Genomic DNA, 21,878 nt, shown 5'->3' with positions numbered 1-21,878 from the left:
TTTCTTTTTTCTCTCGGGAAGCTTTCGCGACCCAGTCTGGGATCTAATTTCCGATTTGTACGGATTCGTGGGGGGTCGATATGTGAAACACCGAATCGCAGCACGTTAGCATGCATTCACCGTTTTTACACGTGCACCGGCAACGATCACGCTATGAACATTAACCACGTTAAGTTGACTCGATTTTATTTTACACGGCATATATTGGTTCAGTAAAATTGAAGTAAGGTTTACATCGCGATTATTAGAAGCCAATTACTCAGTTATTTATATGAAATATTCGTGTCGTTTGATTATCACCGCTTATAGGCGTGATTTATTCTGATTATCTTATGGATATTCTGGTTCATACTGGCCTGTTTTGTGCTGTTACAGCATTCCGTAAAATTTTTGCCTGAGAGAAGACTGGCGATAACTTAGAAAATATAATCCAGAACAATTTTCAGAGTTTGGACTTTGGTAAAGAAGGACGTATGTTCCATCAGTAAGATAGCACTTTATGCAGTCATTATGCAAATTAGCAATTACTCGCTCGTAGGTGTATGCATGAAAATTACTGGTGGCATGTCTCGTTTAAGAAGCTCTTGATCAAATCGGGTGTGGCATATTCAATGACATGCAACGAGTATGAAATATTTTATTCTAATTACGTTTGTTGATGTTCTTGAGTTGATACATATTGTAAGAGTTGCAATCAATAAACACATATTTGTGACGTTGCATAAAATTTATCAAGTTGTTCTTTAATATTTAATCAAGCTGTTTTTTAATTTTTTTCTTGATTATTCACTATATAAACCATAAACGATCGTGTTCATGCAAATCATTGCATATTTGTTTAATAAAAATATAGAAAGTATAGAAAGTACAATCTCTATATAAAGCTTGAGTTATATTACGCTATTAATTAATATATTTAATATTGAATGCGCATGTGCGTGATGAGAACAGAATTCAAGGTTCTTATTTATCGAATGTATGCATAATTCAAGATGTAATTCATTTTGCTCATCATTCTTATTCGGAAGATAAGTGATGGTTTCTGTCGACGGTTTCTGTCACGAATTCTGTCTTTGAAACGGCACCGCCGCAATCTGCATTATTTACGGCGTACAGGCGTGCGAACTCGGAATAAAAGCCGGTGGACAGACAACGAATATTTGACACGGCCAATTTGAATGCTAAGCGAGAGTGCCCTTTCGCTCCCCCGTCGTTGTGAAATTATGCCGCGGCTCAATATGCGTAATTACAGCGAGTTGTCATTATCTTTGCCCCAGGACTTCTTCTCCCTTTACGCGCCTTGCGGCCTTAACGCCCTTCGACCGCGTAAAGGTAATTAGAGATTTACCTTAATTACCCTCTTTCTGCGATAAATGCGCGCTTCTCGGTCGCCTTAAAAAATTGCGCCAGCAGCGTACAATGGACCAATATTTGTTTCAAGTGCTATTACTGTTCTTCCGGCGATGTCCTGTCATTTTGCGTCATTATGTATATTGTTTTCGATTTATTTTACAAATCGCGTATATAAAAGTCTGTTGTGATAACTCGTGCTTATTTTCTTGCATTTTAGCTTCTTGAAATTGTTTCTGTGAACATGAGCAGAAATTACATTGCCAATTCACGGGCTCGATAATATTCTGCAGATACACACACTGAGAAAAAGATATTTAAAAATTTGTCTATAAAACATAATGTTTATTTTACTGAAATAAATCCTTATTTAAATAATTGAAATAAAATTTTATTCGTTGCAAATAAACCATTTATTTTTTTACAATTAATGAGATGTATTTTACAAAAATGTATATTTCGTGATCGCAGTCAAATTTTTTTATAATCTATAAATATTTAAAAAACATCATATATCAAATTTATTTGCAGTATTGACTTTTTTTCTCAGTGTAGAAAGAGAATAATTAAGAAACCGACTACCCAATTATTGAAGTAATAGCGAAAGCATTATCTGGATAAATCGAGATTCGACTGCTTGGTTAATATTTTCAAACAGTATGTTATTATCCGAATGAATTAGGGAGGGACCGTATCATCAGAGATAAAATGCAATTTCTGCTGATATTAGTTTTTGTTAATCAAAGTATGATATACATTAATTACTTTTTTTTTAACTTATCGTTTTTTTTTTAGAGGGAATTACTGATTTATTGAATAATTTTCCTGATATGCTGCGGTCGAGGTCGTCGTCCGCGTGCAAAAATCCCATTATTAACATCCTTTGACGCATACATGCACTGTTCATGACGCACACATTGTTAGAAGTCACATATATTTTTTGCGTCACAAGAACAGGTTCAGCGATTGTCATTGTGGAATTGGCGAACTAATTAAGCGGTCATTTAATATATGACTGCATGACTAGTCAGACGTTGCGACAAACGTTCCGCGTCCACGATCCGTTGGATTTCGGCCGGTTTAGCTAATTACCGAAGGCAGACTTTATGTAACGTAGAAAGAAATACGAGTCATTCATTAATCATCATTAAAGAATGATTCGGCGCCGCAAAAAGGCTCGCGCGAGATTTCTCGTCTCGAAAGACGGACGTATGTGCAAGAGCGACGTCGTCGAGTTGTGCGTGCCTCCTCTTCTCTCTTGTCTTTCTTACACAGAAGAAGCTTACCAAAAACTGCCTGTGGCTTCTTATATCCGCGATTCATTGAACTTTCTTTCGGGTTTATGTTTGAAAACAGTTGTCATTCATTACGGCATCTTAATCTCCATTAGCCATCACTAATTCGAGAATTAAACTGTTAATGGCTATCATTAAACCTTATCTTGTCCATTAATGAAAGACTGAAGAGATTGAAATTAATTTTTCTTGTTAAGAAATCCGCTGAACGATGTACAGATAAAGACGTGTATTTGACGAATTTCGATATTTTTTATTTTATTAGTGAGGTTGTTTTGAATAGCTTCCTCGTGTAAAAAGTTATTATAGATGATAAAATGCAATCGTTAATTTATTCGTTTCGTTCATTTCGATATCGAAAAGTGATACCAATGTTATTTGTGTATTTATAACAAGTTAAAGAAGATGAGTCATATATTTTAATATAGAAAGATATCATGATTGCAAAATCGCGATTTCTTTATTCAGGATTTCATAAAATAAATTTTTTAATGGACTGAAATATTTATTTAAATAATAATGCCAATAATATTTAAATTAATTTTCCTAATAATTAATTTTACTATAATATATACATATATTATGTTTATTATGTAATATATTTTTCATATTTGCTCTTTCTATATTATCTATATTTATAATTCTGTTATTTAGTGATGCTTTTTCTACTATTTAATTTGATATTTGATTATTTGATGATTTTTTTCCGTCTTCTATAATGACTTGTGATTTGTGAGGAAGAAATTCCTAGTAGGTGTTATTTTGTTTGCGTCAAAATACGACGCAAATAAAATAAATTCTAGTTGGCAATATAGTCATCAGATGTTTTGTCATCTTTCGCAGAGGTGAAAACGGAAACCGAAATGGTTTGGACGAGTTGAATAAGACATTAGCGAGTCCGGTGGTTTACCACGAAACAGACGGAGCAGCGGCTCAACGTCTCGTTTCCCGGTATCCACGGTGTACCACCGATAAATATGTCATTAAGAACAATAATTTACCCGCCACACCGAGGACCGGCGGGCACACCAGGGGTCTTTCAGCCGCGTCTTTCTTGCCAGAACAACATTGTTCATATACAGGACGGTTCACAACATCTTCGTGCTTCACATACCTATATAAGTTTTTTGATCGATTTGAGTTGATGTAATAAAAATTTTTTTCTGCAACACTTTGACGTCTAGTTTCGAGAGAATATCTTCATATTAAATTTTGTAATTCCATTCAAGTAGAGATGAATTGAATTCAAGCGGAAAATATGTTATTTTTTTAGCGTAACTTATACAAATTATCTCGTGATTTTTTAATTATATAAAACTTCAAATTTATTAAAATCGATGGAGAAATGTTTTAAATACAAATAAGAGAAGAGTGCCATTTTCGGTGAAAGCAAATTTTGATGTTTAGTAATATTCATACGTGAATATATAAATATAATTATCAATGAGAATATTACTAAGCATCAAGACGTTTTGACTGAAAATATCTTTCTTCTTTTATTTTATGTTAAAAATTTGTTTATGTTTTTGACAAGAAGAGAACAAGTCTCTCTAAATTAGTCGTTGAGTCAGTAAATAGAAAGAATTGCTTAAAACTTGCGAAAACGTATATACCATGATAATTGAGTTGTCGTCTCCTGTCATTGTCGCCGCCCCAACTTTAATCATTCACGCTTTGAACTTTGGGAGCGAAAGGCTTGGCGAGGCCTGGCCTAAGTTCATTTATGCGGGTCTTATCTGTTGACTCTGTTACTTCGCGGTACTTTTTGCCGGTAATTTCTGCTTCTGCAGTCCCTCACGTTCATTATTTGTTATTTCTTCGTTTTTTATTGAGATGCGCTCGCGTTTTTACTCTTAATTGCGCTCTTTGTATCTGTCTGACTTTACCGCTATAAAACGGATGTAGGAAAAAATACGCACGAGTTAGTATCCATAAAATTTATGTGAGGAAATAATATTACTTAGTTTTGTTGAAAAGGATTTATTTGATAAAACTAAGTTTGTACAAATTTAATCCGTGCAATTATAAGATGAAATAATAAGATAAGAATAAAGTTGCTGAGAAAATGAATTCTCTTTTTATAATTAATCGTAAATAAGAATAAACACAAAACGTGTAGATTTTTAAAGTTGACGAACAGATAAAGAAATAAAAATGCAGTTTCATTGCTTTGATGTAATTATATTGTAGTTAGTTAAATGAATTAAATTATAGTTACTTTCCATATTTTCAAATTGCATTGATTTAAACCTTGTATATTAGTATCAATTCAAGATCAAAATTAATGACACTGGACATTATTAATTGTTCAAAAGATTTTAGTAAATTTAAAATAATAGAAAATGCTTAGGTAGATAGAGAGGCAAAGTTGAGTCAACAATAATATCTGTATTTTATTCATCGTTATACAGCATTTCGATATGCGAGCGAGAAAACTCACACAATGACAATAAATTTCGCATGATTATTCGAGAAATTAGTCGGTCGGACGCCCATAAATAAAACCCAGATGACTAAAGATTTTAAAAGCATCGTTTGTGGAAGGTTGTCTCGTCTACCTGATGGCTCAATATACCTGCGGCTTCTCGTAGGATTCATTACATATTCACGTCTCTTTCACATTCGCCCGCTACCGGCTAAAACAGACGTATAAAGCAAGCCTGATAAGATACCTCTCCATAAATGCGCGTAAATACAGCGGGCTTTTAGCCATTATATCGACCATTTAACAGTCGTCATTATTTTCATTGATACTCCACCGATAATCCGCGTGCGTTATATGGACAATAATAAACAAAGTATAAAATAATCTATATAAGATAAACGTGGTGTAATAAATTTTTCAATTTCATTTCATCAGACGACGGCATGCTGTGAAATCCAGTACAGTAACTATGTAAGTGAAAAATCAGTAATGGTTGAGGTTTCAGACGCGATGAATTTAATCCAACCGCAAATCACTTTTATTTGATCTTTACGATTTTCTTATAGAGATGGGGTCGAAGTGCAAGGATGTTGGAAGGTTTAAGAGATTCGAGGCGCTTCCCTTGTAGATTAATCGGCTATTCGTTTATCAGGAGATATTCAATCCCAGTGTTTAATTCTTAAGCACTTCTGTAAACAAATCGTATTCCAAACTAACAAATGTTTCGTCGTATTTATTCTTCTGTCTTCATCATTACCAAACTTCTTTCCGCATTCAATTACAATAAAAAAAATCACTGTAAATTACTGTAAATATTATTCATTGTTTATTAATCTATTTAAAAATCATAGAAAGTTGTTATCTCTAATATATAATATGAATTATATATTCACGTTTTCTATAAATAAAATTAAAATATGAAGGAACTATATATTGATATAAAAATATAAAATCAATATGTTTAATTAGCCATCAAAATATATATATATAACATCTATTTTCTTTATTCTAATACAATAATGTTAAAACTGTCAAGTAATTTATTGTCAATATTTCATTACAATCTTTTTTATAATCGTATGGCTTGTACAATCTATCTTATACAATAATCTTCTGCTTCTTTCTATTTATCATTCTAAAGCTGTACCGTTCAGTAGCTTTATCATCACCACAGGTCGTAACCTCCCACAGTGGTGACGAAAAATCGATTATAGCTTTGAGTAAACGCCCTGCGTGCTAGGTACATGCGTCTTCTGGACACATCGTAATTCACGCCGTAAGACTTTCACCGTTAATCGTCCGTCGACTTTCGAACTCTCGTATATAAAAGATACGCGGCGTGCTGGGTTTCGATAATGGCATGTAAATCATTTCGTTGTATCGATCGCGTTTTCGAAATGCGTGACTTACGCTGCTCGAACATTTTTATTAATTCAGTTAACGGCAGTAAATCCGTGGTAAAAAAAAAAAGAAATGACCTCGCGGGAAAAGATCATGATTTCTCATGTTTTACGTCGTGCTAACTAATCGACATTCGGTTGGATGTGCATATGAAATGTGCCAGCGAAGCATGTCGGACGTCACAAAAATTCTGTTCAGATTCGCACCGTGCGGTCAAAAAGATTCGCGCACGGTCGTATGATGACATTTCGAATTAAGAGACTGCTGAATTATTCATCCGGTATGGTCTGGCCATGTGCGAAATATGAGCTGTCTTGATTGCAGTGGGCATATATGTTACGTCATTCTAATCCGTGATCGATATCTACCTAGTTGAAAAAAAAAAGAGAAAAAGAAAAAACAAGAGAGAGCGAACAAAAATACTTATTACGTCGTTATTATCTGGTCGAATATGACATACGATAAAATTCGATAGAATTTGTATTACAGAGTTTTTTTTTAAACCGTTCAGCGTTTCGTTATCTACGACTTACAATCGATAAAGCCATACAAGTTCGAATGGTAGATCATGATTGAAAATGCGTGTAAGGTGTACATAACGTGCCCCGAGTCAGCACTCTGGTGATGAGGGAGAGTACGGGTGCGGAGGAAATGCCGGGAATAAAGAATAGTCGAGAACAGATCCATCACCAGGTGAACGATCGACTGAACGGAGTTATCCGTCATCCCATCTCTAGGTTCACCAGTCGAGATACTCCTCCACATTCGTTTCTCTCTCTCTCTCTCTCTCTCTCTCTCGTTCTCTCTTTTTTTCTTTCTTCGTCTGTCTGTCCGCGAAGGTGTGGCCGGCGAGACAGACGGACTGACAGTCAGACAGTCGGTTGTCTTTCCACGTGTATACGCGCGCTTCATCTCGCATCCTCTCTCTCTCTCGCTTGACGTGCACGATAAAAAAGATGCGCGGCCGCCGCAACGGCTTCCTGAAAGCATTTAATTGCCGGCTTGGCACGCGATCAAATATCAATTATCAACACTTTACGGAGCGAGAGTTCTTAAGTTCATCCTCGTCATCGAGCTGTGCAGAATAAATCGCTCTTATTTAAGCGAAACGGTCGAACTCACCGAACTGATTGATCATAGTGTTCGCTCATCTTTAAATTGGATGTGCATTTTTCTTAACAATTTGGTGTTTTAATTTGTACTCTTTATTTAATTTTGAGATAACTAAATTTGCGTTATAGTAAATAAATGTTAAAACAATTTAATCTTCATAAAATATTTAAAAATGTAGTTTTTCATGAATTTAAAGTTTAGATTTTTGTTTTAAACACTAATCTTAGAGAATTTTTTTACTATATAGTTAAAAATAATTGTTATGGCAGCAAAGTAAATGCATTTAACTTAATTAGAAAAAATCTTTAATATTTAATCCGTAAATATTATATGATATCCACACGTGCATGTACAAAACTATCTTCGTTTGTTGAAATAAAAGCTTGTCTGTTACTTGCAATATGCTTGAGAAGAGAAAAAATAATGATACAAATAGATAGATAGATAGATAAATAGATAGATGGATAGATACGCGGAAGAGGTTCAACTGTACTAGACTTTGCAAAGCTCAGTAATGATGCATTTATCTGAACAATCTCACCAGCTGGACATTGTCCTTCGTACTTAGTGAACGCGTCGCATTTAGCCGCGGGGTTATTGAACGCCGCATTCAGATTGCGTCGGTTGATCTCAGATCTGAAATCTGCCCTTCGAGAAGAGCAGCGCGATCGCGCCTTGATTGGCAGCTTTCCGAAGCCGCCGCAATGGAAGAACCGAGCACTTCCCCGGAGGCATAAAACGGTATCAATACGCTGCACGATGCAATCCGTACGCTAACAATAGTCACGATGATTATATAATATCAGAAACAACGATAATAATCGCAATAGCAGAAGTACCGCCGATGATTGCATGATTACATAAGATATCTCAATAAAATTTTCTCAATAAAGAGATAAGCATCTTCATTTTTACAAATACCAAATATATTTTGTTATTCTATTCAAAAAAGTTATTTAAACATATATAAATTCCCTGTTTAAAACGTTTAGAATGATTTGTTAAAAAATTCTGAATCAGAAACATTACAAATAATTTCATTAATTTTGGACACGTCGAGTATCGGTTATGTTTTTTTAGAAACATTAAATGCATTTTGTATTTTGATAATAATCCTTAATTACTTAAAAATATTATTGCACGAGATTTAAATAGTAGAAGTATAATTAATATAAATATAAGTACAGAAAAGTGTATATATTATTATTGTAAAAATCTGAAGATGCTAATAATATATTGGAGACGCAATAGAGTAATTCAATATTTATTCAATATTGATGTACACAGAGATACATATATAATATATTAATATGTGTGAAAGTACAAATTATACAATTGATAGCTTTTCATAGCGTGTCATGTAATGTCTAATTTCGTGAGTGAAACTTTTGGCATATTAATGGCATCTGCATGCATTAATAAGCAAAAAACTTTCTTTGAAGAACCAGTCGGTTATTCCCAGTGGCTGTTCGTGAGAAATACTCTATGCTTATACAAACGGAGCTTAGTTAACGGAATCGTTCGCTCATACACTACATCAACCCTGAACTCGAGAAACACGCTCGAAGGTACTTGGTACACGTCAACGTCAAGTTCGTACCTACGTTGGGTAAAAGTGTAAGAATAGAATCGAGTGGATAGGTTCTTCTGTGGCTCGTTCTGCGCACGTTGGGCCAAAAAGAAGCGAAATAGAAAGGCGCGGAGAACAAGAAAGAGAGAAGAGCACTTCTTCACGAAGCCGGAGTATGTCTTTAAAAACCTTTTCAAGAGGCATGCGCGTTATCCTTAATAATGTACGAGAAGAGGTCCAGGAGGAAAACAAAGGCGCCATTGTCGCGTTTTACGGAACTTGACGTTACAGTTGGTCACTCCAGGGTATAACCGATGAGTCGTAATTTGATGACTTTATTTCTTAACGTCATGTAATCGTTCGAGTCGTAAGTATCGTCGACTCGAACGAAGAACTTTTTGTCTGTAGAGTTACTATTATGAACACGTATATTTAATAGAAAGTTGAAGATTTTATTTAAAAAATCAAAATATCATAAAAAAGGGTATAACTTTTTTTTATGACTATTCGACCATTTTATTTTTACATTTTCTTATATATTTTTTTTCACAGAAACTGAAAATCATTATAGAGAGTATACGTTACACTTAACATAAAATTAGTACATTGAAATAAAATTAATAAATTTATTTCCTTATTCGCATAAAAAAAGGTGTACCCACCTTTATTTATAATATCTGCAAAAAATGTTGTATAAAAAATTCATAAGTTTTTCACACTAATAAGATATCTTAATGGTATGCGCAAAAAGAAATTATAGCAGCGTTCTCCGAATTCAGTTTGAGTAAAATTGGAATATAAGAGCTTAATTATCTCACAGAAAGAGCCAAGGGGGGTGTACAAGATTTCGACATCCATACTTCTGGGTGGTTCGTATAAAATTCTGTGAAGAGCAGCCACACCGCGCAGGAGGTCGACAGCTTTCGTCGCAATCGGGGTGGGAAAAGTTAGTCTCTGCGGGTTGCCACCGGGTTCGTCGAATCTCCTGACTCACGACGATCGCCACGAATACTGTGGTATTTCTACGATGTTTAGTATAGAGATACGTGACGGGTGTTAACATCTTCTTTCGCGTTCTCACCTAACTGCACTCCCACGTGAAACAACGCGAGTTGACAAAAAGGGCGATAAATAACGACCGCTCCTGACGATCGATCGCGTCTTTACAAGCTTTCCTAAACGAGCGCGATGCCATCGGCAGGTGAAACGCGGATGTTTCCGGTACCGCGCCACATTCCGTGTCGTCCAGATAAAGCAACTATGTTCGGCATAGCTCGGTAAGTGCCGCAGATAAAGAAGTCTCGCCGGAATGACTTCGACCGTCTTCATATAATCGTTTCAGGTTGTAATCTTAATTATGCTGAAATACCGTTGGAAACAGCGAGGCGTAAATAGTCTAGCTTGCTGTTAAAGAAAGATTTTTGAGAAAAATTTAGACACGAGAGTGAAAGAAGATTTCCTGACAGCTCTTGGATAAGAATAAAAGTGTTTTTCTGAGTTTCTTCTCGTTACTTTATATATATAAATATAAAGAATTTAAAAAGTAAACTTTTAATTCTGGTGCCTTTCATACCAGAAATTAATAAATACACACCATTCCTATTTTACGATTACTATTTCATATAATTGAATGACGTTTGTTTATTGCATGTTGTATAAGAATGGGTATTTAAGGCAGCAGCACAGACTTTTGCATAACGCATAGTACATAAGAGAATCAATCAATCAAAGATTTCTCTTTTTAATGAAATGGAAGGAAAGGAAGAATTCTAATTTGTTGACTTTCTTATGCACTACGCGTTATGCAAAAGTCTGTACTGCGACCTTTACAGCATAGTAAATTTGTCGCTAAGCAGGATATCGGATTTTAATTTGTGGCGACGTCGATTTTATTTCTTCCTGCAGAACCACGAACATACCGTCTGTTCTTTATCGATGAACTCTCTGAACTGGTGCATTAAATAAGGTGCAATAAATTCAAGTGAAACAAATATACATATATTTGTTTCGCTTCAACTTATTGCACTGCGCCGGTTCAAAGAGTTTATCGATAAAGAACAGATGGATAATAGATTTTATTGGCATGCTATTTGCGAGGCGTCGAAAAGAGGTTGCGACAACGGATCGCATAACGCGAATCGTATAATCACGAAATATAATCAAGCGGCGTGAGATATCGCAGGTTAAGTGAAATGTCATAAACCTTGCTCGCTACTTTAATGAAAACGTTAGCGCACTAGTGTACCGTGAGACTCACTAATTACTGCGTCCTAGCTAGCTATCGCCGCGGCATTACGTAGATTACGACAGCTTCGTAGTTGTGATTAATATGCACTATTATAAAGCAAACTTTGGTGCGTAATCTTTGAGTAATTTGTACGAGGAGACTGTCAAAGGGAAATAACATAGAGGACACACGATAATTAACTCCGTACCAATCATCGTTAGCGGCGCGCTCGATCGCTGTCCGTTGCAGCAAAATTGTGCGATACATGCCACGAGCTCGCGCGTGGGCATCGATGTGCAATGCACTATCTCGGTAATAAACGTACCATTATCCAATTTACCGTTTTCTATAATTCACGTGTGTGCCGGCGAACATAGCAGTACGCCAACCGCTTCTCGCAAGATTGATGATTTGCCTATCTACGCCAGCGATCTTTATTTACATATAATTAACTCGTGGCTCTTTGAAGTTGAATTAATTATCCACTAAAATGCACGATTAATACGCTCACCAGTCTTAGCCTCTCTTCCTGTGTAATTTCTCCGCTTTCATGACAGCTATCTGATGGCATTAGTGAGCCCGCGATAATTCATACGTGCCTCTCCGCGAGATCGCGAATCATTTTTCATATCCGTCATCGGCGGAATGAAGTCTACTTGTGTATTCATACTGGCGACACAATCGAGTAACTTTATAGACGTTTGAATCAATGCTTACCTTAATTATGAACGGTCTTATCATATTACAGGATAAGAAATTGGATATCATTTCGCTTTGTTTCGTGAGGCTCTTTTTATTTTTATTTCTCCCTCTTGTTAATATCGTTTTTAATAAATGCACGAGTTTTTATCCATGTTTATCAAACAATAAATCAAAGCACAAAAATAATATTCCTGCATTGAATTAAACGAGCCAATATCTATATAAATTTCATTTTGAAGAAGAAAGTACGTATATGATGTACATATAAAATTATTTAAAATGTTATCACTTATTTTTTAAAATACACTTGTAGATTCATGCATCATTAATTATGCATCTACGTCCGTATTTAACATGTCTTGTCGCTAATAATAAGATGATCGTCACAAAAATTTCTTTAACTATACACTGAAAGAAAAAAATTGGCTGAATATATCATAGCATTTTTAATTGGTTGCAGCAGACAATTTTTGGTTGCATTAGCCTATCGAAATCCTATACTGACATTGTAGATAGGCTAAAGCAACCAAAAATTGGCTGCTGCAACAAAAAGCTGGCTGTTACAGTCAATTAAAAATACTAGGTCATATTTTACCATCTAATTTGTTGCATCAGCCAATCTTTTCTTTCAGTGTACAAATCTTTTCCTTAAGAAGCGATTATACTCATCAATTAATCTAACACTTTTTATCATATTTTTGTATTTTTTTTCAATTAAAAAATGTTCTATTCTTCGTGAAACGACGTAACAAATGTTAAATTCTAACGCGTGCAATCACGTGCTCGTAATCGAAGCACGAGTGATAGCCTTCGCATCATTCGAATACGACTTCGCCGGGGGAGGGGGTCCTGCCAATAAATCTACGTGGGCGAGATCGGCTTTTAGATTAAAAGTGTACGGCTCGGGGGCATATAAAGAGGCGGGAAGGTGGGACTCGAGAGTTAGCCCATGAAATTTTCGCTCGCGCGCACAAGACCTCCTTGCTACTCGTTCTCGTTTGCATTCGTCGGTATCGCGCGATATACAGGCGCGAAGGTGCTTACTTTCGTCGCAGCGAATGCCCGACACTGTGGCTCGTCGAAAAAGGAAGATATGGAGAGGAGCACGGGAAACGACGATGTGAAACAGCGAAGAGGAAGAAGAGGGAACGGAGGAGACGGAGGAGATGCTTACCGTTGAACTAAGGGAGGCCTCGTTACGTTCTCTCGGTCCAGGCGTATACGCAACGAGATAACATCAGTCCAGTGCGGATATACGCGAGAGAGTACGGCTACCTGCTGGTTATCGTACCGTGGAAATAGCAAAGCGTGCTCGCAGGCACATAGCGTGAATTAGATGTACAATTTTTGATTATTTAAAGGAGGGCTTTATTTCGAATTATATTGCAGAGAAGTTTAATTCTATTATATCTATCGGATAAATTAATGAAGATATCAATTTATTCTGAATAGCCCAATTATTTCCCGTTACAATTAATGCAGTTATTAATGCTTTAATCTAACTTAGAGTCTTAGAAACCGGAAGTTTGAACGAGGGTGATTTACATATTGTAACTTATTATACTCATTATTTCTTATTTCTTTGAGAATCAAGACTGGCCGCTTTGTGCAACGTAGTTCGCTTTGCTTAATGTCATGGTGCAATTAATGTCTGGCAATTTATACACGCGCCGTTATGCGTCGCGCATTATTAAATCGATTTATATTCCGACGCTGAGATTAACCACTTTATATATATAAAACATGAAATTTCTGACACAATAAAAGACAAATATTAGAGACAGACAAAAGTATTTACAAATATATAGAAGTTTCTTTTTTTTGGTGCTTATTTATATAGATTAAAAACATTATTTATATAGATAAAAAAATATATATCTAGTTATAATATAGATTATTTTTACGAATGTATTAAACGAAAATGCCATAAAAGATTTTTATGATAAAAAATGAGTAAAACCATTTATCTTTGATTTATTGATCTATTTTATTTAAAAAAATTATTAAAAATTATTAAAATTTTAGAAATATTAATTTTCAAAATAATTAAATCTATAATTTTATTTATAATATAAATAAAAAAAAATTCAGTCTATATAGAATAAAATATATTGTAGATTTTATATCAAAGCATTTTTACGAGATATTAAAAAGATGTAAAAATGAGTTAAAATTTAAATTTATATATTTTTTGATTTTTTTTCATAAATCAAATTTAACATTCACTGCGCACTTGAAAACTTTTAATAAATACACAAACTACTTTTCTCTGTTAACTTGACACACTTCCTTGACTGAAACATTCCTTGAGGGTACAATAATTAATCACCTTTTGTTCTATTTGCGAATCTCTTACTGGCTCTCCGTGTGAAATTTTTACTCGTCGTTCATAATAAATGCCACCCTCGTCGAGCGTTAACGAACCTTCGCGCAGATCTTCGAGTGCGAAATGTACGAGTTATTGCTCGCTGTTGAAGTCACGCCGAATCGTGCGGCCTACGTCGACACGAGGCAAAAGACCGAAAGATACTCGCAAGCTCGCATTAAGTCTGCTCTCTCCTCTGTTTTCTTTGGTCCCAGCCTCCCCGCCTCTCTCGTTGTCTTTCCTCGTCGACAAGCACGGGCCTGCATCACGTCGAGAGTAAGAGGCGCGATCTCGTAATTATTACGTCGTGAAGGATGGGAAGTGACGCGATGATTACCGCCGTTGCCAGCCTCCTTGAAGCCCCTGATGCACCGCTCTCTTGCTCTGGTTCTATTTTCTTTATTTATCGCCAGGTTCCACTCGTGCGCCATACTTCGTACACGATTTGGCGACGAGGACGTCGAGTCGCGCGTCGAAACACGTTTCTCGTAAACCATGTAATACATGACGCGTGCATTTATGAAGATAATAGAATGAGAAAATTTTTTTCTCAAGTTAGAACAAGTTATAACATGATAGTAATTAAGATTTAATTGGTATGTCGATGATGTAATGACTAACAGCTTTCATTCGAAGTTTATAAATGGTTATATGCTCTATTCACACACACACACACACATAGAGAATATCTATGGCATTGTGATTGAACTTGCAAGAGGTATCAAACGATTTTATCGTCGGAAACAAACGCTTGAGCGATCAAGGGAGATTAAATTCGAATCTAATTCAAAACCTCGGCTTCCATCGCGACCGGAAATACGCTACAGTGTATCCGATACAAAATATAAAATACGAGAAGAGATCGACCCAGCGAATCATGCAACAGTGTAAAAGTGCTGTCATAGTCCTGACAGGGTCAATTATCCCCACCGTCGACCGCCGCCATTCTCGACGTTAATTGTCGAGCGGTATAACGTAGCACGACATGCCGGCAGCGCAGGCGCCACAATAAAAAGAGGAGCAAACGAAGAGTGCGTCCTCCTCGCACGGTAGGATGCACCCAGCCGCCATTTTGGTGGCGGTGCAACAGAGGCGTAATAACTGCGGGAATTCATGGTAATGGCGATAATGCGAGCCCGGACGACGGGGTCCGCGGGACGGAAGAGGATAGGGGCGAGGCCCCTGAAGAGGCCCACCGAAGGAGTGGGGAAACACCGCGTGTCATGATGCAGAAACTTGCGTATGTTCGTGCGTACGTGCGAACACCGATCCCGAAAGAAAGAACCATGAGAGCGGGACCGGCGTGTTTCTGATTGGTCGGGGCACATCAACCGGATGTGAAGGTCGGCCTATACGTTGGGGCAAAGCATCCGAGAATTATCCCTTGCAGTTTACACGTTACGATAGGAAACGTGTAGGGAGGTCTGACGAATTCTTTTGTAGTCGACAATTGTTATCGTTGCAATGCACTTATTAATATTGTGATCAATTTCCTTCAGTTTAAAGTCAAGAACAAACAAATATTTTATCAGTGTCTATATAAATAATATATTTGGGGGGCGTCCTTTTCTATAAAAAAACGGAAACAATTTTAGCAACAATGTCTGTTACAATAATTAATGCTAACTAATACAAATGAGAGGCAGAAAATGAGTAAGAAAAGATAAGAAAATACAGCATGAAGTTTTCAACGATGTTGCATGGCAATCTTCTATAATATCTACTGCGGTTTTAATATTTTTCAATTTGTTTCTGTCTCTTGTATAGCAGCATTATCATTTTCTGTTTCTTTTAGCATGTAATTATACATGAGAAAATAATATAATATTATCTACCATTATGTAAAACTGTACATTGAATGCATTTTGCGCTCTCATAATTAAGATGTGACAAAAATCACGACAGAAGAGATAAAAACTCGGCGTGTATGCTGTTGTATGCCACTTTTGCATTACTAATCATTACGTTTAATGAACGTGCTTAAGACGATCACCTCGTGTGCTTGTAATAATGATCTCTCTCATCATCGCACCGACATTTATCCTGTGTCCAACCCTTGATTTGGAGCAATTTCGAATAATGAAAATCCTCTTGTAACACTTTCTGCGCGCAGCAGGCAGAGTGAGAAATAAAGATCTTTGAAAAGTTCGTAAGCCAAGTCGTAGTATGTGTATTGGTATTCTTATAAAATGTACCACACTGTTACGTAATTAATGTTTAACTTTTCAATAAAAAATCTTCCTTTGTTTAATTTATATATTTATCCTTTTTTTTAACGAAATTATATTAGAATAATACATAAAATAATAATTTATGTATGACATAATGATAATTAGAAGAGTATCTGAACGTCCTTCATTAGGGTTTCTAGAGAAATAAGAATTTCACAGCTTCGTTACAATGAACCTTCGTTGACGTTTATTCGAGAGGGATCTCCCCAAATCCTGAAGCACGTACTAGACTAGAAAAGCTGTTTGACGAATAAATACGTTGCAAACACAGTCGAGTGTGTATACGAGGAATAACCCTCGGTCCTGATGTGGACAGATGTATGGCTCGAAAGAACACTCGTCTTTCGAGAACATACTAGCTGAAGTGATGACAAGAAAAACTGACAGAGCTTAGCAAATGACGAACGCCGTATTACTTGAAGCGAACATATTTTGATAGTACTTCTACTCGTGCCTGATAGAAACTCCTTGAATTGCGTTCGAGTGACTTAATATGGAGCAATTAAAGCGTTTGAATAAAATCCATATTTGAAAGTTATGAGAAATTAAATGTACTTATTTTTTAGTGTCAAAATTTTATTTAGATATCAGTAGTTTGATTTTGTAAAAGGAATTAATGTCTCGTAATTTTTTACTTGTGAATGTTTTAATTTCTGTCTATTTTTAAAGATATAATTTTATTTTATATACTTTTTACGTCTATATACCAGCTTTTATAAGAGCGGATTTCATACGTCAAATTTCCTTGCTTCTGCTTACGTACACTCGTATAACAAATAGTTAAATTAAAATTAACTAGCACATCATCTGAACAGAGAAATATGATAGCATTTTAATACTACGAGAAATGTAAGACTTACCAAGGGTGCCATCCAGAGAAAAAGAATGCCTATCGTTTCTCCATGCCCACGAACACAAATCGCAGGTGGTGAGCCCATCGGTGGCGATGCTCTCTTCGGGTAGATAAGGTGGTCTAGGTGGCGGGGGTACAAAGCTTCCAATAACAGCCCACAAGGAATCGACGTCGTTGCCGACGCCGGTGTAATACAACAATTCTTCCTCGGCGACTCCGGCGAACCAGTCCATATCGTTTACACTAGGATGGACTGTGTTTGTACTTGTCGTGGTTGAACCGGTGACCGTGACCTAAAAAAACAATACAATTGGTCAATACGAATTTACAATTAATATTAAAACATGTTTAAAGACTAACTGTGTTTCTTACTCTTTCGATTTTAATGAAAAATTATCTTTGATTGGACATAAAAATTTTGTAATTATACAATGCACGATATATTTTCATATATACACAATTGGACGTACATTTATGCTATAACAAATTATCGTACATTTTTTAAATTTAAATAATAAAAATTTGGGAAATCATTTTCACGTAGATATTTTAATTTTATAAAAAACTTTCTCTGATTTAGTTATATTTAATAATATGTAGTTTGGAAATTTCGCAACGTTTTTAATCATATTCATTAATTAATTTTATAGGATAAATTTGAGCGCAATCTATTATTACTAATAATTTTTTATATATAGTGCGGTTTATATTTTGCTATAGTCTATATGTCTCTCAATGCGCTCTGACAGTCCCAAGTAAACACGACTAATGGAACCTCCCTATCTTTGCGTGAGCTGTGGATAAAGAATCGAACGCATCCAGTCTGTCCTCTGGTACATGTTTCAGGAAATGGTGGGACAAACAGACGTTAAAATCAAAAAGCGAGGAACAAAGTCGGCGCATTTCTGAACATTTTTCTTGCTTGAAACAGTGGGGAACACCGGATGAAGCGGGTCTTCGCAAAGAGATGTTCAGTGTCCTAACTCTTACGACAAACACTGAAAAATTGTATAGGCAATAGCAAACAAACGCGCCTTCTTTCTTTCTCTCGCTCTTTTAAATCGTTTCCTGCGTCTCGTACAAAAATTTAATGAAGAGACTTATAAACACATAGCAACTAGACGTCTATACGTTAATTAAGGAAATAAATTAAATCTATATAGTAAATATACTCTCGAAAATCTTTGCCATATTGAATGAGTAGGAGATAACGAGAATTACAAACATATACGAGTTTCTTTATTTTAATACAAATATAAATTAATAAGGATTGGTTGTTTCACCTTCGGATAAATTATGTGGTATTTATCTAATAGATAAAAGAGGGAGTGAATAAACTGAGATTTTTCGAAAAGTGGAACAACTTAAAACTTATGTGTCTGATAAGAATAAGTTTATTTCAATATAACGTACACACACACACACACACAACACACACAATACACACAGCACACAGGATCAAAACTTATATCATTTAACATATTTATTGATTCCAAAATATTTGAAGTGTACGTATTCTTTCCGTAAGAAATAAATATGCACCTCTGAGATCATAACGTAATCGCACGTGGTTAGCATGAGATGATCAAGAAAATATTTTAACTGCATAGCATTATATTCGAGTGCGTAGCATGAAGAAATATATACATATAAGATCTGCGTAGATCATCAAACAGTGATTACTTCGAAAGATGATGATTTTGTAAGACAAAATTCCATGCCATAAGATAAAAAAATTTAATGGAGAATTTACGAGTCGATAGATAGCGAATCATTATTCCATGCTGATATTTTCGGTATCGTAATTATAATGATTGAAATACAGAAATATTGGAGAGATATTAGACGAACGTATGGCTTTATTTTTGCTTATTTGATTGTAAAATCAGACCATAATTGTAGTATGTTTATTTAAAAATGTAGATATTCTTTGCGAACGGGGATCGCATGCAACTTGGAATTAATGACTTTATCCATCCGTTGCCACGAGGCATTCCAACGTGTTTCATGTGAACCGCATATCAATCTAAGATACGCAATCAGATATTCAAACGGAATGATACATTCGTGATTTTAGAGATTAGTATTAGAGATAAATGTAGTTCGTCAAGATAGAAAGAAATATTACGGTGCCTTTAATGTGCTTTTATAAATTACTATGCATAACCAACTTTCTTCTTAATGGAGCGTACTAACTAGAGTTTTGTATAAAAAATACAATGTTAAAATTAAAATTAATATATCTCAATCTTAATTTATACTTCTTTAATAAGAAAATTGTATATAATAATTAGATGAAAATGAAGTATATCAATTGAATACAAAAAAAATCTTAAGGAGATCCTAAAATGATAGAATTATCAACATTACAGATTAGAAAGTAGTTCTTCAAATTGGCTGTACAAGAGTTGCAAAATCCTTTTATGCAATTAAAATATGCATAAAAAATTGCGAGAAAAGATTAAAAAATTATAATAATACTAAATATATAATAACTTTTTTTATTTTTTCAAATCGATTATCTTGCATCTTTTTTTGTATTTTAATTATGTAAAAGGATTTTACAATCTATACGTTACAGCCAATTTGGAGAACTTTCTAATCTGTAATATTGATAATTTTGTCGCTTTAGGAACCCCTTAAATCTATCTGCAAAATATAACAACCGCTATTAAGACGCATTAAAGATATCGAACGATTTTAGTGTTCGGTCGTCACGCTTTAAAGGATTAAAAAGATTGAAAAGCATAGAAACAATGCCCCGCGAAGCGTTCCCCTCCATTGAATTCCATCAGCTTCGGATCTGATCGAACGATCGAACGAAATAATCTCCCCATGAAGGGGATCCATTCGAGTGCCCACGATGGTTCTTCATATCCGATGTTCTCGTCACCGGTAGGTAGAAGACCCAACGGTTTGCGTATCATCGACGGGATTGAGAGAGTCACTGTGTTTATTCTCCTCCCCGTTCTTTGTCGTGGCTTTTCCACGGCGCGGCGGCGGTGAGGTGGTCGCGGTGAAGATTCGACTGCAGGCAGGATGCGTCCTTGTATCCCCACGGAAGGTGGGATGCTTTTGTGGCGTGCGGAGGAGGCTCGTGGTCGGGATTGCGGATAGGAACCCGGGTGAAGCACTGAGGCTCTCCGCTTGGCGCACAATAGCACGCATTGATCGGCTTAATTACCGTGATATCGGCGTAATTAAAGCCCCGTTGTGTTGGGACCCTTTCTACGAAGGCGTCGAAGTAACCCGTGACTCGACTCCCGGCGTCAGGATTCTCGCATTCTCTCCGTCTCTCTTTTCGATTCCTTCGTACGATTCTCGTCAAGGCCCCTCTGTCACTTCCCCGCGTTCCTCGGCAACGCTTTGTTAATAAGCCATTATCCGGCCGGCGACGCACCTTCGGCGTATCGATGAGGCGCGCGTTCAATCGCGTGGTGCTTTTAAAGAAGCGCGGCTTGTAGAGGCCAGTCGTGAAGAAATTACGAAGGCAATCTTATTCGCGGTGTGCGCGGGACCATCCAAGTAGAGTCAATTTTTCAAGTGAGCACATCCGCTCACTTGAGTGAGTATATCGCAATTTGATATCGAGAAAAGAGACGAAAGATTACGCCCACATAATGATGAACGATATTGGAAAGAGCTTTGCCTTATATTTTTCTCTACGTTTATCTTTTCTCTTAATTTTATACTTGATAACATTTTTTACCAGCGTTCTGAAATCTGACTGCAATTTTATCGTATTTTTCTAAAATATTAAATTTAAATAATTGTTATATTAATATAATTACTTTTAACTCTATTAATATGTATGACTTATATATTTTGATCATCCTGTACGTTAAACAATATCTTGAGACAATTAAGAATCAGCAAACTGTCACACGGGATTATCCTTTCCGGATTTCTAACGTGGTGTTATAAATTTTTTGTGTGATACTGCATTATCTGTGCGCATTTGCATCATTTGGATTCAAGGCCAAAATCAAAGTATCGTGTGTTATCTTTCTAGATTGACTGTGAAAAAGAACTATAGCCGAAGACCGTAGTCAATCTCGACGTTGTGACCGCTTCAGATTTAAGGTTAGTGACACGAAAACCAGTTTACATTTCTATTTGCGACATGCAACGATATTCACGTTTACGACTAATCGTTTCGTTATATATTGTACGATAATACTTCCTATACGACATGCACAATTTTACAAATATTTTATAAATATCCACGTCCGTATTAGCTAATTAAATATTAAAAAATAGGGATTGTTCCATTAATTTGCAACATTTGATGCATGACTTTGATAAGGACTGATTCAAAGTGCTAGCTATCTTCGAGCTATTACTTT

The 21,878-nt window shown here is 35.8% G+C and overlaps 2 protein-coding genes across 2 annotated transcripts in view; one reads left to right on the top strand and one right to left on the bottom strand.

Moving 5' to 3' along the window:
• LOC108767740 (TSC22 domain family protein 1) overlaps window positions 1–21,878 on the bottom strand; it is a 78,701-nt gene that overhangs the window by 17,457 nt on the left and 39,366 nt on the right. Inside the window, exon 2 of the mRNA XM_018517747.1 lies at window positions 17,540–17,825. Coding sequence (XP_018373249.1) covers window positions 17,540–17,825 — 286 coding nt within the window. The remainder of the gene's footprint in view (window positions 1–17,539; window positions 17,826–21,878) is intronic.
• LOC108767730 (uncharacterized) overlaps window positions 21,410–21,878 on the top strand; it is a 128,800-nt gene continuing 128,331 nt past the window's right edge. The window contains exon 1 of the mRNA XM_018517734.1: window positions 21,410–21,615. The gene's annotated coding sequence lies outside the window, so the exon portion shown is untranslated. The remainder of the gene's footprint in view (window positions 21,616–21,878) is intronic.

Source organism: Trachymyrmex cornetzi, unplaced genomic scaffold (genome assembly GCF_001594075.2).
Source record: "Trachymyrmex cornetzi isolate Tcor2-1 unplaced genomic scaffold, Tcor1.1 scaffold724, whole genome shotgun sequence".
In the NCBI taxonomy this organism is placed as follows: domain Eukaryota; kingdom Metazoa; phylum Arthropoda; class Insecta; order Hymenoptera; family Formicidae; genus Trachymyrmex; species Trachymyrmex cornetzi.
The sequence above is the reverse complement of the archived record's forward strand: the minus strand, read 5'-3'. Positions and strand labels throughout refer to the sequence as shown.